At 27.9% G+C, this 27,484-nt stretch overlaps 3 protein-coding genes across 3 annotated transcripts in view; 2 read left to right on the top strand and 1 right to left on the bottom strand.

Annotated features, from left to right (window-relative positions):
• The window catches only part of LOC127289365 (uncharacterized), a 47,357-nt gene extending 32,603 nt beyond the window's left edge, over positions 1-14,754 (top strand). Inside the window, exons 3-4 of the mRNA XM_051317259.1 lie at positions 1,450-1,697; positions 13,218-14,754. Coding sequence (XP_051173216.1) covers positions 1,450-1,697; positions 13,218-13,221 — 252 coding nt within the window. The 3' untranslated portion in view covers positions 13,222-14,754. The remainder of the gene's footprint in view (positions 1-1,449; positions 1,698-13,217) is intronic.
• Positions 1-27,484, top strand: part of LOC127289356 (28S ribosomal protein S31, mitochondrial) — a 271,935-nt gene that overhangs the window by 193,364 nt on the left and 51,087 nt on the right. The gene's annotated exons all lie outside the window — the stretch shown is intronic.
• LOC127289346 (protein toll-like) lies at positions 17,455-27,401 on the bottom strand. The gene is made up of 4 exons (XM_051317223.1): positions 26,291-27,401; positions 24,428-24,734; positions 23,718-24,332; positions 17,455-18,467 (listed from the first exon to the last, which is right to left on the bottom strand). Exons 1-4 carry the CDS (start codon positions 27,166-27,168, stop codon positions 17,616-17,618), a joined length of 2,652 nt encoding a protein of 883 aa, XP_051173180.1. The 5' UTR covers positions 27,169-27,401; the 3' UTR covers positions 17,455-17,615.

The raw sequence follows: 27,484 nt of genomic DNA, 5'->3' as shown, positions 1-27,484 counted from the left end.
GTCATGCAAAAAATTTTCATTCGATGTGATAATTAATCTCATAATAATTTGTCTACTACTTGTTTTCCTTCTTTTTAGGAAATTTTAATTTCAAGATAATAAATTAATCATTCGCGTAATTTTTTTCCACTTTCAATAAAAAATGGTCATTATCAAAGAAAAAAAAATTTTTTTTTTTTTGAATGATAAAAATCTTGAAAGAAAACAGTAGATTTTTACCTCTATATATAATAATATATGAGAAATTATATCTAAATACAATAGAAATTGATTTATAGTATGGCACGTGGCTTTCTATATTTATACACTTGAATCTGTTGGTCGATACAAATATTACTATCATATATAAAACTGAAATCAATAAAATATTATGTACGTATATATAAACGATTTTATGGTCTTTTAACAGAAATGACAATGAAAAAGTCTACAGTCAAGAACACAGTTTTATATTTTTAAAATAAAAAAAAAGTTAACAAGTTCTTTCTAAATTTGAATTAGTCATTTTTTAATTCAACTTTGCCGATTGATGTAATAATATTTTGTGAAAAAATTGCATATTTGTGCAAGTGCTTTAAAATCGTACAAATGTAAAAAAAAACAAAATTACGTTAAAAATCGGGCTTCAACTTTACACTAAAAAGATTGAAATTATATATTTTCAATCTCGACAAGTGCGAATGTTTTTATTTCATTGGCTTAAATTTTTTTGTCCAACCAATGACATGCAAACATTTATACCCTTTTCGGATTGAAAATATATTATTTCAATTTTTTTAGTGTAAAGTTGAAGCCCGATTTTTAACAGTGTACCAAGAAAAATGTACAAAACTTAAAAGTTTCAAAGTATATTTTTTCCAAAATACAAAATTTCCAAAAATTAATATTGGAAAAATAATAATTTTAAAAATTTGACATTGGCCTTTTTTACTCTCTACCTTTTTAAAAATAAATTTTTTAATAAAATATTATAATACTCTGACACATAAAAAACGATTCCTTATACTATTTTTTATTTCTTCACAAAATTTTAGCCACTAAACTAAACCACTAATTCAAATAGCTAGAATTTAGCGACTTATTTGAGACCACTGATTCATATATTTAGAGAGAACCTTTCGCGGAGAATATTTCAGCAAAAAATACATAATCTTAAGTAGTAAATTAATTAAATATAGTAATTATATAAATGTCTGTGTTCAATATAGTGCACAAGTAAAACTTGTCGCAGGTGCGTTTATTACGACTTTATAATTATTGAAGATCATTATAATGTTCGTCATTTTGAGCTCCTCGTGATAAGAGAATATTGACCTATAAATAAGAATGATAAATACAAAGATTAAATTATGACCTTCTTGATGCGCATGAACAAATGTTTTACCTTTAAATTCGCTTTATGAATGTGATGTTTAATTTAATTTCTTTTTTTTTTTTACCTTTTCACAGATCGATGATCCTATTCACGTGATTTCGATAGAGGAGCCTCCTGATGGATCGAGACAAAAACCACCAGATTATGATGCCGTGACTGATGCTCCACCAACTTACGATGATGCTATCAAATTAAATCCAGGACAATTAGTGAGGTCCAGTAATTGCAGTTCAACTATTTTATCAGTAGAACACACGATACCAGGGACGGTCAACGCACTTTCCTGCCAATCTGTACCAACACCACCACCGCCATACGCTAGGTATACAAATTTTATTAAAATACAAAAAATTTATAATAATTACAAAGCCACACAAAAAAAAAAAAGTTTTGATATGGGGGTCTGACTATGCTTACTTTATGTTTTTTGGGTCGCTGAATCTAATGTCAGTTTTTCAAAATTCAAAATGGCGGATCCAAAATGGCTGACACATTTTCGAATGGCCAGAAACTCGTTACTCGGGGGTTTGCGGAGTCGCTGATTACGAATTTGAACTTTGTTTTCAAAAAATCAAGATGGCATCGTAACAAATTTCTTAAGTGTATCTGCCATGACGGCATTTTTCGAAAAAGTGTCCGCCATCTTGAATTTTTGAAAACTGACTTCAAATTCATAATCAGCGACTCCGAAAACCCCCGAGTAACGAGTTTCATGCGATTCTGGTGAATTTTTCGAAAAATTGTCCGCCATCTTGAATTTTTAAAAACAAAGTTCAAATTCGTAATTAGCGACTCCAAATCATGCGATTCGGATGAATTTTTCGAAAATGTGTCAGCCATTTTGGACCCGCCATTTTGAATTTTTGAATACTGACATCATATTCGTGATCAGTGACCCCAAATAAAGAGTTTCAGACAAATCCGATGAATTTTTCGAAAAACCCTGGCGGATTCGATTTGCGTAATGTCTACTTAACTAAGCGGACTTTAGGTAGACATTAGGTAGACATGTAAAAAAACGTATAAAAAAGCTATTAATCGACTTATTATGATAAAAAAAAGTTGATAAAAGGGTAAATGAATGTTTATAGAGTAAATTCGTACAAAATTTGTAATTAATAAAGCAATAAATAATTAATAATGAATGGAAATGTGCGCGAGGTACCTGATCAGTTCAGCTGTACAATTATTTTCGTGCTATTTTCATGAAAAGAATATAAATTAACTGCAAAAACAATTGATATTTATAAAAAAGTGTAAAATTGATTTAATTTTATTGTTTGCAATACGAATTATTAAATAATAATTAAGTTTTTATCAAATGTGAATAGTGTTGTGAAAACCTGTGAAAACTAATGAGTTACTACATTACCGATCGCATATGATAATAAAAAGTTCTCGATGAGTGTAACAAAAAAGCTGCAATCATGTCCGTAATTTTGGACGAGAAACAATTATGAAATCAATAATTATTTGTATAACTTTATTCTGCATTTTAAAATTCACTTTTTATTTTCTTTCAAAGCAAAAGCTTGGAAGAAAACATGCTCGCGCACTGTATTGTAAAAACTGGTGGCGCCATCTCTCATATGCGATCGGTAATGTAGTAACTCATTAGTTTTCACAGGTTTTCACAACACTATTCACATTTGATAAAAACTTAATTATTATTTAATAATTCGTATTGCAAACAATTAAATTAAATCAATTTTACACTTTTTTATAAATATCAATTGTTTTTGCAGTTAATTTATATTCTTTTCATGAAAATAGCACGAAAATAATTGTACAGCTGAACTGATCAGGTACAAATTTTGTACGAATTTACTCTATAAACATTCATTTACCCTTTTATCAACTTTTTTTTATCATAATAAGTCGATTAATAGCTTTTTTATACGTTTTTTTACATGTCTACCTAATGTCTACCTAAAGTCCGCTTAGTTAAGTAGACATTACGCAAATCGAATCCGCCAGGGAAGTGTCCGCCATATTGGTTTTTTGAGGTTATCTCAAAATCCTGATCTGATGGGGTAAAACGGACCTCGAATTCGGATTCAGCGACCCAAAAAACATAAAGTAGGCATAGTCAGACCTCCAGATCAAAACTTTTTTTTTGTGTGGCTGTGTTATTATTAAATTGTGGAAAAATTATATTTTACAAAAAAAATTTGTAAATTTTCTATTTTTTGAATTTATATTGTTATTTTTCTTTTTTTCCCTCTCTCTCTCTATCTTTTTAATTAATCAATCGTCAAGTTGAAAAATCTCTAAATTCATGTATGTAATATTGATTTCACAAATTAATTGAATTTAATAAAATTTTTACAAAAAATAATTAACTTTTACCTAAAGTAAATTAAGTGTATAATAGATAATTAATTTTAAAAGAATTGAACATTTTGAATCAATTAAAATTTTAATAGAATTGAATTTTTTAAATAATTCAATTAAAAAAATTTTAATTGCTATACGGTTAAATTTTTTTTTTTTACGATTAATTTTTAGACAATTGATTTGTATTGTGCAGGCTTCACAGTGTTTCCCTTATTTTTTCTCTATTTTACAAAATTCCCGTTTCTCCCCCTTTTTTTATGAATATTTCCTCTTTTTTTCACTCATTTCATATATACTCATTTCGCTTGTTTTATGTTGAAACTCGAATAATGGGATATTTTAATAAAAATCCAAATTTGAATAAAAAAATTATAAGCCTGGGATTGCACGACTTTTTCGTCTTTTATCAATTTTTTTCAATGAATGCAATTATTTCGACTTATTTTTATAAAATGTGACTTTTTTCTTGTAATGAAAATCAACTTCTTTCTCTTTCTAAAGTCAATCTGAGACCTGAATTAGGAAAATTGAAATTTTTTTAAAAATTTAATTTAAAGAAATATATTTAATTTTAATTAAAAAATTTCAGTTTCTTTGAAAAATATGAATAAAATCGAGTTTTGTACCTATATTTTACAAGACGGTTTTCGGTTTAATAAAATAAAAAATTACTTGCATTTTTCCAGAAAAAATTTAGTTTCGAAGTAATTTTCATTCTGTGGAAAATTAATTTTCAAATAAGTTTAAAAAAATAAAAAGCATTTATTTATTAGATGTATGCAATTCAAATTTTTTATTCTGGAAAAATCTCTCCTTTAAATGTCACTTTTCTCTATAAATTTATCATCTTTTAATAAATTTGAAAAAAAAATTTTTTGCTTCTATACTTTCTACGTTTTAAGATGTTTTTTATTCATCAAGAAACTGGGTGGTCTTAAAATTTTGCACCGGTAGTGTAATTTAAAACAACTTTAAAACAGTTTGGTTAAGGAAAATATACATTTAGATTTTACTCTATTTTCCCCCCTTTTTTTTATAACAAATTTTATGCTGTGAAGCTTGTATTGTGAATAAATTAATAGATGTAAATTAATTTAAAAATGTTCTTTAAATATTTGTTGAAAATTTAAAAAAAAAATGTTAATGTAATGTTTTGTTTTTAATTGTAAGGAAAAATAATAAATATATTTTAAATCTTGTATTCAATTTATAATATTCTTTAGTTTATTTTTGAGAAAAAAGTTTCTTTAAAATCAAAAATTGAGAGGAATGTGGACAAGAATTTTGTGAAATTATTTTTTACATATACAATTAAAAATATGTTTTTAATTTGAAAAAAATAATACAAATATTTTGAAATTTATAATTTATTTCATTAATTATGTTCAAAATAACATTGCATTGTAATTTATTCAAAGTATAATTGAGAGAGAATGTCCCAATTTCAATTAATTGAAAATTAATAATCTTAATTAAATTGTAAATATATTCAAAATTGTAGGACAAACTGGTTTAATGTAATTAAATATGTACACTTGTTTTTTATCAAACTCTGAACGTTTATTTATTCAATATACGCCTCTTTATCTCTGAATACACAAGAAGACTGCTAGGTTACGAACCGTTCCGCTCGCGCGCTGAGAACACATAAAGTCTGGAAGGGGAATCGGTCCCACGACTACCACGACACGGAATATCGACAAAGCTATTTCTTACACTCCCTCCCTTTGTCGATTATCAAAATTTTCAAATTTTAATCTTAATAATTATATCAACGTATAAAAACTGAAATACAATAGAACAATATTAATTCGAAGAAACACTTAAGAAATAATTATATTTATATTATGAAATGTAGATCCAATAGAATGAGGAATCCATTTTAGATTTTAATGATTTTATTGGACTCCTGGATTGAACTCCTTTCCGTTATTAAAAATCCGTTTATCGCTATTCTAAAAACAAAATCATAATGTTAGTTTGTTAAACATGTAAATTTAAATAAACGTCTGAAATATTTTTAACTCATACAATTTGAATTTGTATTAATAATTTTATCTCTCAGATAAGTAAATTCTTTTTCTGCTAACGGTTTCGTCATTATATCGGCAAGATTTTCTTTAGTAGGTACCCATAGGACTTTAACCTTTTTCTCATCTACACATTGCTTTATAAAGTCACCATGAGATTCTGCCATTGGTTTTCTAGTTCCCGTTTCTTCTCTGAATACCAAATCCCTTTGAATCATTTCCAAACTCTGATCAAATGTCTTGAGTTTGTGACTCCCATCCATTTCGGTACAATCTCTTGCGGACCTATTGTCGCACCAGATGGTTACCGGAAACATAGTTCTTCCTAGTATATATCTAATTGATTTATCTAGCGATATCAATTCTTGACATGCATCGCTCATGGCTAAGTATTCTGCATGGCATGTTGACAATGAAATATTAGATTGTTTGTGACTTCGCCAAGCAATTACATCACCAAACAATTTTATGACATATCCACCAGTAGAAGATGAATTCTCACAATCTCTGAAGCTTGAATCAGTGAGTGCCTCTAACTTTTCTGAATCAGATGTAAATTTTATACCTAGATTCGTGGTGCCTCTTAAATATCTAAATACTCTTTTCACATCGTTCCAATCATCTTCGGTAGGTTCAACTTGTTTTCTCGCTAGATAATTAACAGCAAAAGCAATATCTGGCCGTGTGGCATTAGCCAGATACATTAGACTTCCAATTGCTTCTCTGTAAGGTACCTTTTTCATTTCTTCGACTATTTCTGAATTTTCAGATGCATTTTTCAGTTTGTTATTTCTGTTCTTTACTTGCCGAGTTATCATTGGGGTTTTCTGTGGCTTGCATTCTCCCATATTGAATTTTTGTAAGATTTTCTCAGTATAAGCAGCTTGATGTAATATGATGTTTCTTTCCTCTTTGTTCCTCTGAATTGTCATTCCTAAAAAATCTTTGGGTTCTCCCAAATCTTTCATTTTAAAAACTCTGCAAAGATAATCTTTAATTTGTTGCAGTTTCTTTGGATCATTGCTTGCAATTAACATATCATCAACATATAAAATGATGAATGCTACTTTTCCATTTTTCCTCCAAGTAAATAAACATGGATCATGCAGATCATTTTCAAGACCCAGTTTACGTAATTCCTCTGAAAATTTCTTGCTCCAGTTCTTTGCGCTGATTTTTAAACCGTAAATAGATCTTTTAAGTTTACAAACTTTAATTATTTTTACATTCTCTTCGTTTTCAATTCCTTCAGGTATTTCTATGAACACTTCATCTTCGATTTCTCCATTCAAGAACGCTGTCTTGACATCCATTTGACACATTTCCAAATTCTCTTTATTTATTGTAGAAATAGTTGCTCTTATAAGTGACAGCCTTGACACAGGAGCATATGTTTCTTTCAAATCATAAATATTTTTGTCTTTAAATCCTCTGATTACTAGTCGAGCTTTATATTTAGTTTTGCCATCAGCGTCAACCTTTTTCTTAAAAATCCACTTGGAATCAATAACATTAGGCTTCTCACCATTTGGTTTCTGTTTAGGTCTGTCAACTATTTCCCATACATCATTCTCTTTCATTGAGTTCAATTCTTCATTTATAGCTTGTTGCCAAAATACTTTATCCTCGGAATTTATCGCCTCTGTGAATGTAATGGGATCTCTTTGAATTGATGCTAAGAGAATATGTCCTAACTCATCTTCATTCATTGTATCAGCCTCTGAAAACTTTGAATATCGAGCAAAACTAATATCTTCAATTTTTTTAGTTTTACTTCTCGTAACTGGACCAACATTTTTATAAGCTTGCTCAATTGATTGTTCTTTATTTTGCTCTGAATTTTGTTTATCCTTTTTCAAATCTGTTTTCTTTGGTCTACCTCTTTTTTTAGGTTCAACTTTATTCAACTCTAAATTCTCTGAATTGGGCATTTGAATTTCTTCAGTCAAATTTTCTTGCTCTTTAGTTGGTTCATTCATTAGAAATTCGATTTGTAGATCAGGCGTGTGTTCGGTTTCTTTTACTTCCATGTTGATCTCATTTTGACTCTTTTTGTATACATCTTTGTAAACTAATTTTTCTAGAAATCTCACATTTCTTGACTCAAAGAATTTTCTTGAGTCTGGATGCCACAAAATAGAGCCAGTGCCTGTATGTCCGACTAGAACAGTTTTTAATGAAACATTACTAAACTTAGTTTCAGTTTTAGGGAGCTTAATGTAGGCAATGCACCCAAATCTCTTAATTTGTTCTAAATGACATGTAGCATTCGGGGAAAATTTTAATATTGGAACATCGTAATTAATCGATTTATGTGGAGTAATGTTATATGTATGTACAGCTGTTTCTGCCGCTAATTCCCACATGCTTGCAGGTAAACCAGAGTCACACATAAGAGCTCTGATTGTCCTCTGAATAGTTTTATTGAATCTTTCTGCAGTTCCATTGAGTTGTGGAGTATACGGTGGTCCACAGTCTGATTCAATATTTTCCTTTTTCATTACCTCTGCAAATTTTCCACCAGTATATTCTGTACCTCTATCGGATCGAATATAGCACACTTTCGCATCTGTACCTAGAAGATTTCGAGCTGATACCAAATAATTCTCAAGAGCTTGACCTGTTTCATCTTTTGATTTTAGACAGTATATTCTGGCATAACGAGAATAATCGTCTACGAATGTCGCAATAAACCTCTTTTGACCAGGCCATGAAGTGGGTTTGATTGGTCCCATTAAATCTGAATGAATCATTTGTAACGGTCTCTCTGCTCGACTTCTATTTTGTTTGAATGGAAGTTTTTCCATTTTAGACAATATACAAACTTCACAATCTCTAATTGTCTCATCAAAGTTTACATTTTGTAAAACTTTCTCGTGCTTTTGTAACTTTCTTAAATAGTTTAGAGATGCATGACCCAATCTGATATGCCATAACATCGCTTCACTTAATTTTGAATCTGATTTTGAGACTTCCGTTGGATTTTTAGTTATTAACTCTTGTACACTCTCAATACTATTTAAATCGTCTATTTTGATTGTTTTAAGGAATGTCAGATTGGAATCGCATTCACCAAATATAAACTCTGAATTTAAAGTTTGAGTACTTGACACAATGGGTTCTTCTAAATTCTCCCTCCCAATCACAGACTCTTCGGTAAACTCTGAATCAGCTCCCTTCGAAACTGAGGGTTGCTTATTTTCAACACTAGTCTGTGATTGTTCTGAAAACTCATTGTTTGTTGCCATACACGCAATACAACTATAATCATCGTACTCATACTCATTACTCTGAATTTCATTATGTGACTTTTTAACTTGAAATCTTACTATCCAATTAGGTTTTTCGTATATTCCTTCAAATATTGTTTTATTATTTTCTTTGTTATAAACTCTGAAAATTTTATCATCCAAATGTATACTAAGTCCTGCATCAACTAATTTACGCAATGACAATAAATTTTCTGAAATGTCTTTAGCTGCAATTACATTCGTTAACTTGATAATGTTGACGTTTGAATTATTTTTAATCAACAGATTACCTCTACCATCAATTACTATGTCAGCAAAATCATTTTTGTTTGCGCTTTTAATAACACCCTTATTAGAAATTTTAAAATCACTTAATATAAAACTTTTATTTACAATGTGTTCAGTTGCTCCTGAATCTGCAATAAACTCTACGTGATTTTCAGTTTTAGAATTATTATAAAAATTGTCACTCTTACCTTGATTTTGGTCACACTCATGATTGTCATCATACCCATCACCATCTAAAGCTGAATTTTCATCTTCAACGTTATACTCTGCTCTTCTTACATTTGAGCCGTTTCTCAAACCTCGATGAAATCCTCTGCCTCTGGTGTGGCTTCTTCCGCGACCTCGATCGCCTTTGAAGCTGGCTATACCTTTGCTGTGGGCGTGTTGACTTGAAGTAAACTTATTTCTTTTGGAAGGAGGACCAGATGAATCAAAAGTTTTGTTGAAAGGTCTCTTGTTATGTCCTTGAGATGGACGTTGAAATTTGTTCGGGCAATCTTCACCTTTATGATCAGTTTCACAGTTACAGATGTAACAGAACCAACGATTTGGAACTAACAATGGACATTCTTGTTGCCAATGTCCCGATCTGTTGCATCTATAACACTTGGATTTATTGGGCTTGGCTTTGAATGAGTTTACTCTGGACGCTGTTGGTTCCCGAACATCTGAATCTCTTATATCGGCATCGTTATCTTCTTGAATGCGAATCATAGCTTTTCTCAAAGCTTCCATGCTCATTTCTTTGCCTGTGGTTGTTATGACGGCTGAATCAGTACGTCGTATTTCGGGCATGACTCCGATGATTGCTTGATAAAATGTGGAACGCTTTTCTTGATCGGTCAATTTTTGAGGATCATCACTTAGTTCATGTTCTCGGACAATTTGATCGAAACGTTCACAAAACTTGTGAACTTTCTCTCCTTTGTTCATTCGAAGATTGTAGAGCTTGGTTCTAATTGAAGTTGGCGTAGAAATAACTTCACCTTTTCTGCTTTCTCTTAACTTCTGAAGAATTTCCATTGGCTCTGTCATACCCAAAATCTTCTTATGATATTCTTCATCAATGTGACTAATAATGATGTCCTTGACGGAATTTTTTCTCAATATTGTTTCGGTTTCCGAAATTCCAGTTGGTTCAGGTATTTTTGAATCAACCAGATAAAGCAACATCCAGCTAGTCAATTCCGTTTTAAGGCAATCTAACCAAACTTCAAAGCTCGATTTCGCAGTTAATTTGTAACTTCTCTGAATTTTTGGTCTCATATTAATGTTACTCGTTAAACTCTGATTTCCAAGCATGACTTGGCTGTTTTGTCTCAAATTTGTGTTACTGCTGGTGCTTTGAACTTCTTGCGTGATTTGATTATTATTAATTCGTTGATCTGTTTCTTGCATCGATTTTAATTTCGATTTTTCCGATTCGAGAATGTTATTTTGTGCCAAAACTAGTTTGTCTAAAGCTCCTTTTAACAAACTTCGAGTGATTTGATCTGTTGGCACGTTGGATGCCATCTTCTTGGCCAAAGCTTGAGCTTTTGAAATGACATTTTTTAATTCCTCTGAATTTTCTTCAGTTCTCGATACAGCAACAGTCTGTTGCGAAGTGCTCGGTAAGTTTAAATCTGATGGAGACAAAATTTTGTCCTGTGAACCGTTGACCTCTTTATCCATCTCTGAATTTTGCATTGTGTTTCGAGTTGTATTATTCGAACCTCTTTGTTGTACGACACTTGCTGTGAATAATAATATACTCTTATTACCTGGATTTTATAAAACTTGTCAGATCTGACCATTCACTTTGCAATATTAAAAAATTTCTCTGAATTCTCTTAAAAATTGTAATTTTCATCTTACATTTACTCACAGCACTCTGAATTTTCAATCAAACATAGACAAATGAAAATATTTATTCTTACATTGAAAGTTCTCTTCAGGATCAGACTCGTTTATTTGACATCTGGTCCTTAAATACTCAGCATACGCCTCACTTTCATCTTCATCATCTAGATCCTCTGAATCCCATGTATTTACATTTGTCATCTGTTCCAGGATTAAAGAAACACTCTCTATTAGTATGGTTTGGATTTAATAAAAATTTTATTATTATTTCTCTGAAATTATTTTAAAATTAACTCTGAAATTTATTTTGAACTTTTAAAAGTAAATTAAATTTTATTTCAAAATTTTAATTTCCTCGAAATTTTCTCGTTTGAATTTTCTTTCTCTAAACAATACCAGGTACTTCTTAAATTATACTAAACAGAGAAATGTTTCATGCTTCTGAACCAAAACAATTGCACGGCAATTGCTTTAATTCGAAACGAAAAATCGGGTTTTCGCACCGCACAAAACATACATGTACACCACTCGCCGATATTTGACTCCGAGTGTTACCACGAAAGTCAATCGGTTTTGGGTTGCGCAAGCACATGCATGGGTCACGGATATGATACTACCAATTTCTCTAGTCAATAATTAGATTATTTACTGAACACAAGTTTTCATCCAATCATTGACCCCAGAACTTTGTAAACATGTCTAAAAAAAATTTATTCTATTATTAGTTATATTTGAAACTTTTGAAATTTTAGAAAATACTCAAATAGCCAGTGATCAGAATCCGCCCACAAGGCAGGTCAGAATTTGACACCAAACTAAGAGAATACTTTGCACTTGTTCTTTATATTTAAAGTAAATTATATTTACTCTATATTTTTTTTAAATTATAAATTATAGAATTTAATTCATCAGAGAGCAAATGTTTACATTTAGTTTGATTGAGAAACTTTTATTTTTATTTTGTTTAATAAAAACATTCTTCAATTCTATATAATTATATTCTCTGAATTTACATAATTTAGTTAATTGTGACAACTCGATTTTTAATCTGAAATACTATTATTTTTATTTATTTGTGTTTTATATTATTTAATTGCTCGTAATATTTACTTAAAAATTTGGAAAATTCGCGCCAACTTGTTTGAACGAAAATCGTCAATCAAGTACTGCACCACGTGTCGATTCAAGGAATTAACACGCAAGCGCTTTAGACTTCCGCTCCCCCGAACACAAGGTGCTTGAGTTGGGCATGAAATCCGCCATTACCAACACTTTCATGAATTTCCAAATAAAGCAAACAAATTTCCAAAACACAATATAAATTTTTACTTTTATTTTGTAACTCTGAGAAAAGTTCACGAATTTAAATAGATTTTAATTAAACAGACATTTGATCTGTCTTTTTACATAGCACTGTCGGATCGAAAAACATTTCAGCCATGCCGTGCACGCACCGACATGTTTCACATGGCGTCTTTTGTCCTTGCGATTTCCCGTTTTGTTTATACGTCTGAATTTTACACTATCGGGAAAATCACATTTTATAAGAAAATTTTGATAACTTACTTTTCAAGTATCCACGTGAAGCACTCTCCTAAATGCATACACGAGAACCTCAGTATAAAGGCACACTTCTTGAAAAATTGGTATCCTCGGTTGTTCGATTCAGCATACACTTTTTCTTTCTTAATTTTATTGAACTAAATCACTTTTTATATTACATGAATCGTAACCACGGACTACTGCTACCATGTAGGACAAACTGGTTTAATGTAATTAAATATGTACACTTGTTTTTTATCAAACTCTGAACGTTTATTTATTCAATATACGCCTCTTTATCTCTGAATACACAAGAAGACTGCTAGGTTACGAACCGTTCCGCTCGCGCGCTGAGAACACATAAAGTCTGGAAGGGGAATCGGTCCCACGACTACCACGACACGGAATATCGACAAAGCTATTTCTTACAAAAATATAATTTAGAAATAAAAATTGATTATATAATTTCCTTAACAATTGAAAAAAATTAACAATACTCTAGCGTACGTGTAATAATAATAATAATAATAATAATAATTTGAATTTTTTTAGGTGAGAACCCTTGGACAGGGTATATCTTATCCTGCCAAACAGCGTAATTATTGATGAGGAAGAAAATAATTGGACAAACAACCAAGTACAAGGCTAACGTGCTAATCATGTAAAATTGACAACACGAGTGGTTGAGTTGTGTCTTTAAAAACAAAAATAATAATCAAGTGTCAGTGTGCGTATATAGAGTATACGCATTGCTCGATCAAGAAAATGAAACGACTCTTGCGGGACGAGAGATTGATAATTTATATTATATATTCGAATAAAAAAGCCACGTGACCATGAAGACAAAAGGATGCAATCCGTGCCTCTAGTCAATAAAAACCACGTTCTCTGTTATAATATCGTCAATTATCACACTGCTATAAGGCCTGAGATGAGTGAAAAAAAAAAACATTGTTGGTCGAACAGTGCCCAATATTATAGACTTTATATGCGTTTATCTGTAAAATAAAATCAGAGATGATCGCAACAAAGGTACAATAGTACTCGACTGATTAGCCTTTATTAACAAACAAAAAAAAAAAAAAAATAGCCTTATTTTCTCCTGTTGAAAACAACTTTAAACGTTTCCACATAATCGAAGCGATAATCTACGAATTGTTAAAGAGAACAAAATGTATATATATATATAATTGTACAAAAACAGTAGTTATAGTATTCACAAATTTTGTATATTTATTAAATTTTTCGACTCATGGAATGAGCTTCCTTGACGAAACTATTGTTTTTCACGAAATTATAATATAATTATTTACTGAAAATAAAAGTATTGTTTCTTAAAAAAAAAAAAAAAAAAACTATTTTACGAATCGCAAAATTCTTCAATTATTATATTATTTTGAAATTAGTCTAACATTATATTATAGATGTTTGTAGATATTGTATATTTATAGATAATATGAATATTATTTTATAATATTAGTTATTAATTTATAGACAATTTCTAATTTAAAAAAAAAAAAAAAAAATTCCGCCTGGGTGTTTCCAGCAGGGTCAGTTGTTTCAAATATATTGTCTTAATATAATATTATAATTATATATTTTCTTCAGACTGAAACCAAAACGTAAATTTGTACGTCTTTCGCACAAAGCGACAAACGTTTTAAATGATATAAGTGAATTATTAATTTTAAAAATTATGTTCCTTTTATGTCTTATAAGTAGATAAAAAATAATAAAAAAATAAAACGGAAAATAAATATATAATTGGTAACGATAACATGGAAACCGGCAGGAAATTGAATGACAATGTTGTGACAATTTTTTAAAAATTACACAGTTTCAACATTTCTGCCATATTTTAAAAATAGAAATGCAAAATAATAATTTCTTTCAAATCGCGTCCCTTTATTGTGATATACTTATATTTTTTACATCAAATTGCAATTGTGCTTACACTAGAGTTGAACCAAAATATCAAGTGCAAAATCTGTTGACTGTATACTTTCAGTCTTGCATTGATCCTATGTATCATAAGACTTTTTTGATAGCAACATGGTGAATATATATATTATTGAATAAACTGCACAAATTGTGTATTTCTTTACCTTAGATAGAATCCAGTTACAAAATTTTTGACTACGTTGAAGTTCACAACGTTTATAATTAATAATTTCTAAAGAAATATTTTTATTTTTAATAAAACAAATTATAAATAACAGCTTTTAAGATAAAAGTTTTTTTTTAAAGAATAGGTCATTTATTTTTTAATCGTTGATTATAAACGTTACAAATTTCAGCATAGTATATTTTATAAGTCTGATTTTTAATTTGAGTTTACAAATTTACAAATACAATTTACAAAAAAAGTGAAAAAAATATTAGAAAAAGGAAATTTATTATTTTTTTTTTTTTGCGAAAAACAGTAAAAATATAATTATTTACATCTTTTTACTGTGTATGAATGAAAATTTAAATAAATTCTTAATTCAGATTTATAAAATAAAAACCTCTATTTCATATTTCACAAAAACAATAATTTCTTTAAAAAATATTGTAAAAAAAGCAATTTTTATTTTTGCTATTTTAATTTTATTTAACAGAAACCAATTCAAATTTTGAATTTCGTAAAAACAAAAAAGACAATTTTTTGTATAAAATTGGAATAACTAGTAAAAATATGTTTCACCAATAAAAGAGTCTTGATTATGACAAAGTAAATAAATAATAATTGTTTTATTATTAATAAAAGTATTTTTATTACAATAAAAAGTTGGTAATAATATTAAATAAATTATATATAATTATTCATTTTCTTTTGATTCATATACGAGATTAGATATATTTATATCTAAACAATAATTTTGCACATAGAAAACGCCTATTCGATGGCGATGTTTAAAATTTAATAAATATTCACACAATTAGAATATCAATTATACTTGTGTTTCGATAAAAATTTCTGACGATATAAATAAAAATTAATTTACAGAATCAATTAAGGGGAGGGACCGGTGAAATTTCATCTCATAGAAATTAAGGGGTGTCCATTTTTTATGGCATTATTTGGAATCTAAAATTATTGTGAATTTTCAAAATTCAAAAAAAAATATTTTTTTGATCATTTTGGAAATTTTTGATATTTGAAAATATTACAATTTTTAAAAATCCATACGATTGATTGTTCAAAATTATGAAAAAAAACCTACAAAAAAAATTGCCGATAAAAAAGAATAAACATTGTATAGAAGAAGTTGAATTTTTAAGGAATAATTGATAAAATTTAAACCAAACATAATTGGTTTGGTTTAGGGGTAACAATCTTTTTTTAAAATTTTTTTTAGAACCTGAAATTATATTTCACTATAAAAAATGAAAAAAAGCCGATTTTTAACAATTTTACAATTTTTTTTCAGAAATTTTATTTTTTTGAAGAAAAATGAATTTTTTCAAAATATGATTGATTGTTCACAAATCATGAAAAAAGTGTATAAAAAAAATCATCAATGAAAAATAATAGAAATTGCGACAAGAGTTAAAATTTTTAGTTTTTGAAAATTTCAAGTTTTATTTAAAACATTATTAATGAATTTATTGTTTTTCAATTTCCCATAGTATATTACAGTTTTAAATATTTAATATTAACAGAAAAAATTTTTACAACATTAAACAACCTTAACTTCGAAAGGTTGAAATTTCAGCGGTCCCTCTCCTTAAATTGAATTTTTTTTTTAAACGACTACCCTATTATCATCAAGTGTTTTATCTTATGGGTTAGTCCATTGACTTTCGTCTAATAGTAGTTGCGACCAAATTTTTAAAAAATCTAGTTTTAATATATGCGTGAAACTCGATGATTCCCTAAGTTCATTAACCATAATATTATGGTAAAAATTTTATTCCCTTTAAAAATATTAAATATCAAAAGTAAGAGGTTCTCAATGTGATTTTGTAACCTTAAATTTTTCAATTTTTTTAAAAACGCTATTATTAAAAAACTATTAAAAATTAGATGTTGGAACTCAACAAAAACATAAATCACTTTATTCTGCACAGAGGAACGAAAGAATTATTGCAAAAATTTATTATTTTTGGATGATATACGATTTTAAAAAAAAATTTTATTTAACTATTCCCAAGATTTTTATTTACTTATAACCTTTTTGTCGGTGCTCCGAAAAAATTGAGGTTTTGCACAAAGATTTTTTATAATATTCTTTACCTTCTATTAAAATCTTACGAAGGTGTTTTGCTTCGTTTTGGAGATATTAATTTTCAAAATTTTTTATTTAAAAAGGTTAATTAAAAGACTTGAAGTTAACTAACCAAATTCAAACTGCTCCATTTTTTATAAAAATATATTAAAATGTAGCGATTTGAAATTGGTAAGTTAACTTCAAGTCTTTTAATTAACCTTTTCAAATAAAAAATTTTGAAAATTAATATCTCCAAAACGAAGCAAAACATCTTCGTAAGATTTTAATAAAAGGTAAAGAATATTATAAAAAATCTTTGTGCAAAACCTCAATTTTTTCGGAGCACCGACAAAAAAGTTATAAGTAAATAAAAATCTTGAGAATATTTAAATAAAATTTTTTTTAAAATCGTATATCATCCAAAAATAATAAATTTTTGCAATAATTCTTTCGTTCCTCTGTGCAGAATAAAATGATTTATGTTTTTGGTGAGTTCCAACATCTAATTTTTAATAGTTTTTTAATAATAGCGTTTTTAAAAAAATTGAAAAATTTAAGGTTACAAAATCACATTGTGAACCTCCTACTTTTGATATTTAATATTTTTAAAGGGAATAAAATTTTTACCATAATATTATGGTTAATGAACTCAGGGAATCATCGAATTTCACATATATTAAAACTAGTTTTTTTTAAAATTTGGTCGCAACCACTATTAGACGAAAGTCAGTGGACTGACCCAAACTAAAAAACATGTCTATAATCGAGTATTTTCAAATTTTGCATTCCATTTGTGAGGTAGTGCATAACGAAGTTTATCCCAAAACCAAGGATCACCCCATTTGACGTAAGTGTTCATTTTTAAATACGATTTTAAATCTGGTTCCAATTTATCAATAGGCCCAATATCACCATACAAAACAATAATAATAATTCTCATTCCATCACTAAGAGCTTTTTTATGAGCAGCTCTAAATTCCATTTTTGCCCATTCACTATTTATGAAATTTGTCGAGATAATAAAAATCGTTCTGCTCGATTCCCTAATAGATCGTGAAATTTGCGAGGGAATCCATTCACCAGCGGGCCAATCACGAAAATGTATACATAACTTATAAGATCTTGGTCTCAATTCAAGATTCGTAACAAGTTCATTAATGACAAATTCCTCGTCCTTATGTGAATAACTGATAAAAGCATCATACTGTTTGTCCTTGTCCAATTCCACTTCGGTGACAAACCACAGGCAAATATTATGCGTGTACAGCCAAATTTTAATTTTTTTCTTATATAAACAATAAAAAATTGTTAAAGAGGCAAATATTAATCCCATTAGTGCAACACTAACACTAATTGCGAGAATAACATTTGTATTTATTCCACACATTTCTTGGTATAATTTCATTGGTAAATTAGAATCTACACATATAATATCATCTGAATCTTGAATGAAGGAGTTGGAACATTGAGCCATTTCACGTAGATCATCATTTTCACAGCAGCATATCCATGGATTGTTACCAAAAGTTGCAGTTATTTTTGACAGACTAAAGTGCCTTATAATTTCAGGTGATATTAATGATAGTAAATTATTGTCAAGCTTCACACGCTGCAAAAATATGATTTATCAGAAAAATTAAATATGTGCTATAATATAAAATTTAATTAATCCTCTACTAGAAAAAATCAATTGAACACGATTTAAAACGATTGAGTATATACAACCATTTCTTAATCGTTTTGAATTGTTTCCAATTGAGCACCTGGATATAATAAATCGCGCTACGTTCGACTGTACACTCTCAAGCCAGTCAAAGCTACAAAAAGGGTAAGAAAATTCAAAATTTTGAATTTTGAAAAGTACTACCTTGTAAGAAATAAAAAGGCGCATCTTTTTTTCCTTTAACATTTTTTAGAAAAACGAATATTTTAAATAATAAATCCAAAAAACTAAGAAATCTTGATTCACAAATTTCATTAAGTTTTAAAATATAACTCATCGTATCTTTTACAATTATTAACGGATTTGATTAAAAATTGGTATACACACGCTCTTGGGTCTATTGAAGACGACAATATAATGCAAAATTAAAAAATCACTAATTGTTTATTAATTTTTTAATATAATTTAGAGACTTGTCGGAAAACACGTTTTCTTACATTCGGCGACAAAAAGTCTGCAGGGAAGTTTACAGTTGAGATAACTTCCAGTGAGACATTTATTTATAACTATATAAAGAAGTTTTTTGGAAAATTTTAAGCCGAATCATTGAATACTTTAGAAAATATTGAAGTTTTAAGAAAGCGCGATTTATTATATCCAGGTGCTCAATTATTGAGGTACATCTATGTATTTTCAATTGATTCAAAAATTGTTTCCAATCGTGTGAATCTATTTTTCATTTTTTTTTTTCAATCGGTTGCAATTGACAGAACGATATACCCAGGCGCGAAGGGACGCTGGGTTCAGGCCTTTTAAAGACTCGTTGAGCATTGGCCAATAGTGACTGAGCCTTGGTCAGTCAGCGGGAATAAGACTCATCCAAGCTAGAATGTAACACCGATTCCGACCTGAAGCTCCACCCTTGATTCAGCATTGGTGACCAAGACTCAATCAATCTTGCCGAATGCTGATTCAGGCTCGCTCAAGACTGCTCCCACTGTTACTTACTATTCTCGCGTTCAATAATTCTTAATAATAATAGTCCTATTAATATTTTGTATTATTATATATTTATAGATAATATTAAAACAACATTAATATTCATTAAAAATATGATTTTAATTTATTAATAATAAGAAGATAAAATGTATTGGAATCTTATAAGAGTCAATAGAACTTATTTCCTTTAATTATTATTAGTAATTTCAAAAAAATGTACTATTCTTTAATTAATTTAATCCGAAGTTTTTTACTATTTTTGTTTCATCACTTAAGATTAACTAACAACACCTGTCGAAATTATACCTAATTTAATTTGAAAAATCTCGCTCGCATTGGGCACCGAACCCACGACCTAACGTTCACGCTCGCAAACCTACTACGCTAACCACGGGGCCACGCTGGCTACTTGGCGACATTCTGTTAATGCTGGTGATGTTTTTGGCGCGCCTTTAAGCTAAATTTGAAATCTTCTTATCGTTAAATTACTTATTTATTTTTAATATTAATATAAAATTATTTTAATTTATATATTGCTGTTAATTTAAATAAATTATATTAAAAATTTTTTTTATTAATGGAATAAAAAAACTTTGTAATGAATGTATAAGCTTTTATTTTTATTAAATTAATAACTTATATATTTATAAATACAATAAAAATATAAAATTGAAAATATTTCAACTGTTGTATTTTCAATTACTTGTATTTTTGAAAATACAATTATAGTAAATATTATGTTTTTTACGTTATATTAAAGATTTATTATCTTCATAATGTATTAAATAATAATTCTTTAATTATTACAATATTATAGGTATATTATAATATATAATAATACATAATAAAGATGATAAATTATCATAATATAATCTTAAAAAAACAAAATTTATTAAAAGAAATTATTTTCAAAAATGTGTTGAATATAATTATTATGATTTTTATTGTATTTACAAATATAATATTTATGAAATATTTATTTATAAAAAAACAAAGAATACTTTTATTGAAATAAATAGCAATATATTAATTTAAATAATATTAATTAATAATTATAAAATATATTAAATTGTATTTAACAAAAATTGTAAAAAATATGTTATTTAATTTGTATTGAACGTATATAAATAATTACTCAATACAATTGTATTTTATACAAGATAATAATTAATATTGAATTAAGCTGCGAATATTAAGTCGAAAGTTGATTCAAGATTGAATCTAGACTGGACTCCTAGGCTTTGCTCATGAGGATTCAACTAGTCTTGAATCCAGCATGAGACGAGCATTGGTAACCAATCTTGAACCAATTTTGATCGACAGTGGTATAAAGGCTGCTTTCAGTCTGGGTTACCCACGCTGGGCGTTCAATCTACAATCAAGCCTCAATCCATCGTCAGCATTGGTTTTTCGCGCCTGGGTATGGGTGAAAATTTCCCAACTGGGCCACCTAACACTGACTTTTCAAATTTAAAATATTTTTTTCATAATCTACTGCAGGAAACAGAATTAAAAACATTCCTGAAATGCGTTTTTAAAAAAATTAATTTTTTAATTATTTATTAACAATTGAATATTTTGTTGCCTTTCCACTAAATGGAAAAAATTTCAAAAACGACATAAACGTACACTTTTTCAAATTTAATTTAGAAAAAAAAAATTTTAGTACCTTTAAAAAATGAGTGAATTACGCGAATTTGATGAGCGACGTGCAAGCGCTGTGGAACAGTCACCAATGCCGCGCGCGGCGCGCTACTACGCGTCGAAGCCTATTCTCTGTTATCGAATTATTGACTAGAATTCTTGAATATCAAATTTTTCATTTATTTCATTATTAACAATCATATAACTTTTCATTACCACTGGTTGCTGAGAATTTTTTTAAAAAACGAATATTTATTAAATTATTTTGCAAGTAACAGAATTAGTATCACTAGAGAAAATGTTACATTCCAATGTAAAATTTTCTCTAGTGATACTAATTTATACTAATACTAATTTGGCTAAATAAAAATTTGTTTTAGCGAAAATTTAATTAAATAAAAATTAGGCTTTAAAAAAAATTGTATTAAAAAAAATTCTGTTAAATTAAAAATTCTGCTATTGAAAAATTTGGTTCAACCTTATAAATTAATTTTCTAAAATTCAAACTTACTACACATTGAGCGTCGCAATTAAAATCTTTTCGATGAAATAACAAATTCATTAAATTAAATTAAATTTGTTCTTATAAATATAAGAACATCGAAAAGATTTTAATTGGGACGCTCAATGTGAATTTTAGTTTTTTTTTTTAAAAAAAGAGCTTCTTTACACACACTTTTCGGTGTGTAAAATTTAACTTTAGAGGTTAGTGTTGCAAAAAAAATAGAACATCATGCGATCATTAAAATTTAAAATAGTCAAAAAGAAAGTGATGCCTCCACTTAAATAAAAATTTCCAGTGAATATTTAGTTAAATCCCGTGTGGAAAATTGGCAAAGGCCCCGTGAGGGGCACTCGTGGATTGCCCTCGTGCCGCATGGAAACCATAGGGGCAATCCACGTGGAGCCCTCAAAGGCGTGACATGCTTTCCCTCATGGTTACCCTCATGGAAAATTTATTATATTTTATTTATAAATTTTATAAATTTATATTATAAAAATTAATTAAAAATAAATAAGCTTAAGTTATGAATAAATAACATATTTATTTAATAATTATTCAATTTTAAATTAAATTCTTACTCAAATTGAATTTATTAATTAACGTTCTAATTAATTAACTGTCGGATATAATTAAAAGTAATAATAAATTAATTAATTAAAAAATTAAAAAATATGTAATTTATGCATACTGTTAACGGATATTTTCATTTTTCAATTAATTCATACATAGAATTAATGATTAAACGCAAACCTGAGAAATAAATAAATCTAACGCATGGGGGGAATCGAACCTACGACCTACGGACTATGAGTCTAACGCTTTACCAACTACGCTACGCACGCTACTTCAAAACGAATGCTAACTTTTTGATGCTATTTAAACTTAAAAAATACCTAACAAAGAAAAGTGCTTAACATCATTTAGTTAAAGTTAAGATATTAAATTATATTTTCCAATCAAATGCAATTTATAAAATATAATTAATTATAATTATGCTTTATGATTATTATCATGAATCATCTCAGGTGAATTTTCAAAAAAGTGTAAATATATTTTTATTAAAAACGCGTTTTTCGTTGTTTTGAATCATTGGAAACATTCATTTTTTGTTGATGAAAAAATATTTGATTTTTGGACTTAGAAAATTTTGCTAATCGATCATGAGGGCGATCCATGCGGGCCCCTACGATGGCCCTCATCTATTTTGCCATAAGTGTGAGTGTTATTTTCAAAAAAGTATAAATATATTTTTATTAAAAACGCGTTTTTCGTTGTTCTGAATCATTATAAACATTAATTTTTTGGTGATAAAAAAATATTTGAATTTTGAACTTAGAAAAATTTTTGAGCAGGGCACCGTGAGGGCAAATAGCAAGGGCCCTGCTGGAGCCTTCGTGTATTTCCATAACTTTGTACATAGATTTTTAAAAAATGTCACCCAATGTTTATTTCAAGTGCTTTAAAATGTTATTTAATGCATTCTGAAGTAAACATTTATTATACAAAAAAAAATTTTTTTTTAACTTAGACAAATTTTTGAGCAGGGCACCGTGAGGGTAAAGACCGGGCACCCTGCTGGTGCCCTTGTGGATTTCCAAAACTTGGTACTTAGATTTTTTTTAAATGTCACCTAATGTTTATTTCAACTGCTTTAAAATGTTATTGAATGCATTCTGAACTAAACATTTTTTGGTAAAAAAAAATTTTTGTTTTTGGACTTAGACAAATTTTTGAGCAGGGCACCGTGAGGGCAAATAGCGGGGGCCCTGCTGGTACCCGCATGGATTTGCCCTCATGAATTTTCCACTTGGGACCCTGCCGGGGGCCCCTATCACGCATGGGACGAACGGGGCGTTTTCCACACGGGATATTAATTTAATTTAAAAATATTCAATTAAATAAAAATTTGATCTTATGAATTTTGAAAATTCTAATATTAATGATTTTTAAAGAATATTTCTTGCGTAATTTATAAAATAATTGCCTACCAAAAGTTTCGTGAAAATTAAACTATATGAGCAATATTTAGAAATAATACTATAACTTACCCTCAGTGTAGGACTACTTAACATTTCTAGGGTAATGTTTGAAATTTGATTATTTGATAGAAAGACATTTGTTAAATTATCATAACCAATTTGTGGTAAATTGGAAATATTCTTTATAAAATTTCCACTGAGATTTAATTCATTAGTATAGCCCTTCTCTTTCAAGAAACACAATGTTTCTGGAATTTCAGTAAGATTCCTGTTTGAACAATCAATAATAAACGTTCGATCATAATGTCTTCTTCGTAAATCACACGCTTTTGGACACATTTCATAATTTTTAATTTCTTCTTTTGATGGATAACTCTTGTATTCTTTTAAATTAATGTCAGATAATAGAATTCCCTCGTAATCTTTAGAAACTAAACATTTCATTGGTCCAATTTCTAAGAATAATTTCTCTCGCACAGGGTTTCTCATTGCATTGTCTAAAAATCGTAAAAAATTATATAAAGCTCCATCACATTTAAGAGGATTGTCATTCAGGAGTAGCGTAATATTTTTATGAACTTCCTCGTGGAAATAATTTTCACAATTCAAGTTAATTGTCTTTATTTTGTTGAAGGATACATCGAGAATAAAATCATTACTGTGCCTTAAATCCAAATCAGTTATCTGCAAAGATAAAAAAGAAAACATTTAATAGTGAGATAATGAACAGATATATTATTGTGAAATAATTATAGAAAATATGGAGAAATAAAACAAACCGATAATGAAGGAAGAATATTGTTAGATAGATTTAAATAATGAATTTGAGGAATTTTAATCCAGTTGATCGAAAATGATGATATTTTGTTGTAAGATAAATTTAATTCTTCTAAATTTCTGAAAGGGATAAATCCAGAAATGGTACTATTTTTGATTTTTGTTTCTACAACATGAGCAATATTATTGTGAGAGAGATTTATGTGCGTTACACTTTTAAGAGGTGCGAAATCAGCTTCATAAATATTTATCATTTTATTATAACTCATATTTAAAAAGCGTAAAGACTGGAGTCCATTAAATGTGAACCTGTAAAAAAATAGTTGTAAGATATTAAAATTTTTCTAAAATATAATAAAAATAATTCAGAAAATTTATCTGAATAAAACTAATTTATTAATTTATAATAATAATAATAATAATAATAATAATAATAATAATAATAATAATAATAATAAAAATAATAAATTAGGTATTCAGATAAAAAATGTTCTGCATTTTTTCAATTGTTGTTATAGATATATTTTCTAAAATTTTTTTTAATTTCAAATATTTTTCAAAATATTTGCATTAATAAGTTTTAACAATTTTTTTTCTTCTATTCATAACTTTTTCCTTTTAAAGAGAGGGATCAGTGAAATTTTAATCCATCGAAATTAATGTTGTTTAATTTTTTTTTTGGCAATATAATTCTCGAAAATTTTAACTTCATTCACAATATTTCTCTTTTTAAATAGTTGAGGGGCTGATAGTAAAAATGGTTTAAAATAACATTGGGAGCAAAAGTGGGATAAGTGACTTGGGAGCAAAAACGGGTTAAAATGATTCGTTTAATTTATTGATAAATTCATTATATTATCGATTAAAAATTATTAACAATAGGAAAAAATGCATATTTTATTATAATTAATATTTTTTAATCGATAATATAATGAATTTATCAATAAATTACACGAATCATTTTAACCCGTTTTTGCTCCCAAGTCACTTATCCCACTTTTGCTCCCAATGTTATTTTAAACCATTTTTACTATCAGCCCCTCAGTTAAAAATTACTTTACTTTATTTTTCAATAGTGAAATGTGCGATTTCAGGTTCTGAAAAAATGTCAAAAAAAAATTGTTTACCTCTAAACAAGGTTAATTTTGATTATGGTTTTAAATTTTACTGGTGATTCTTTAAAACTTTAACTTCTTCCACAATTCTGATTATTTTTCATCGCCAAATTTTTTATACACTTTTTTCATGTTTTTGAACAATCAATCGTATGAATTTTAAAAAATTTTAAATTTTTCAAAGAATTCAATGTTTTAATAATTTTTTTTAAAGTTACTTGGATATTCCATTATAAAACTTGCGGGAAATAATTCTAAATAGTGTAGGCTGTCAGCAGAAAGAAATTGAAGGGAGAGTGTTTTACAAAAATTACCCCAAAAAAACTGTTTTTTTTTTATATTTTTCATAATTTATGACAATTTTTTTTTAAAAAAGTATTTCATTTTCTGAATAAATTTAAAAAAAAAACTATGAAAATTATTAAAAACTACCAGAGTTATCTCAATTTAAAAAATATAATACAAGAATTTTCAATTTTGAATATTTTCAAAAAATTTTTGAATTTTTGAAAATTATCTTCACAAGCCTTTACACTACAAGAAAAAAAAGTTTCATAAAAATTGTTAACAACAAACACTAAAAAATAATCGCTCAGTATATACGTGGAAATTGTTCAGATCCCCCATTTTAAAAATAGAAAAAAAAATGTTATAAATGTTTTTTGCAGAAAGTGTTAAACTTTAAAAAAAAAATTATGATTTTTTAATTGATTTGTTTAAATAATAAATTTTGTTCTCAATGGAACATACCTTGATAATGTTAAGATACTGTTGTTACCAAGAAGTAATTTCTGAAGATTTATACACGATTCGAAAATATTATCAGGTAAACTGTCAATTTTGTTGCCGCTTAATTCCAAGTTCTCTAAATTTACCAAACCATCAAATATATTGTCCGGCAATGTTTGCAAAGCGTTTTCAACTATTTTTATAACTCGCAAATTGTTCGATCCCTTAAACAGATTTGCAGGCAAACTTTTTAAATTAGAATAACTCAAGTTCACTGTCGAAAGATTCTTTAAATTGCTAAAGAGTCCGCTTGGTAAATTTGTCAGTTTATATTCTTTTCGAAGTCTCACAAGTTGCAGATTTTTATTATTTTCAAATAAACCCTCTGGTAGAGATTCAAAGTGATTGCTTGACATACCGATTATTTTTAGATTAATATTTTTAGCGAAAATTTCCCGTGGCAATGTTGTCAATTCATTATAGCCAAGATTGAGATATTTTAACAACATCAAATTGTTGAATGTGTCACTTGATAATTCAACTATTTTATTATTGGAAATATTGAGAAATTTTAATTCACTTAAATTTTCAAATGTTTTGTTTTCGAATCTTTCGAATTTATTATTCCCCAAATCAAGGAATTTAATATCGGGGAAAAATTTTAAAAAATCTTTAGGTAATGACATGATTTTTTCATTTTTAGAATGTAGAACTAATGATTCATAAGTATATGAGAATTCTGGAAAATCATCTCTCTTTAATACAGTTTTATTAGTTTTTATTAAGTTTTTCTTTTCCTCAGATGTTGATCGTAAAATCTCTATATGTTTTGTATTATTTTCGGCAAAAGCAATTAATGAGACGACGAATAATATAAAGATATTCCATATAGCCTGCATTTTTGATATTCTTCTTAGAAATTACAGATTTACATTAAATTCGTTGAATAGAAATTTCATTGAATAATAAATTCAATATGAAATATATGTAATTTTTTTTTAAATTTATTTATGCTTTCGCCATACATTATTGCGAAAAGTATTGATTAAATTTTGTTTCTTTCGATGAATTATTCTATATAGACATAATTCTTAAGAAGTTGCACCACTTACACTGCATTATTTATACATAAAAAATCTTGTTAAACTCTTTCAATTTGTTCACTTCATTACTATACTAACTTATTTCCAATTTTCCGTAATTATAATTTTTTTG

The sequence above is a fragment of the Leptopilina boulardi genome, unplaced genomic scaffold, assembly GCF_019393585.1.
Source record: "Leptopilina boulardi isolate dan_hultmark-lab unplaced genomic scaffold, ZJU_Lbou_2.1 LbouV2_408, whole genome shotgun sequence".
NCBI classification, from domain to species: domain Eukaryota; kingdom Metazoa; phylum Arthropoda; class Insecta; order Hymenoptera; family Figitidae; genus Leptopilina; species Leptopilina boulardi.
The sequence above is the reverse complement of the archived record's forward strand: the minus strand, read 5'-3'. Positions and strand labels throughout refer to the sequence as shown.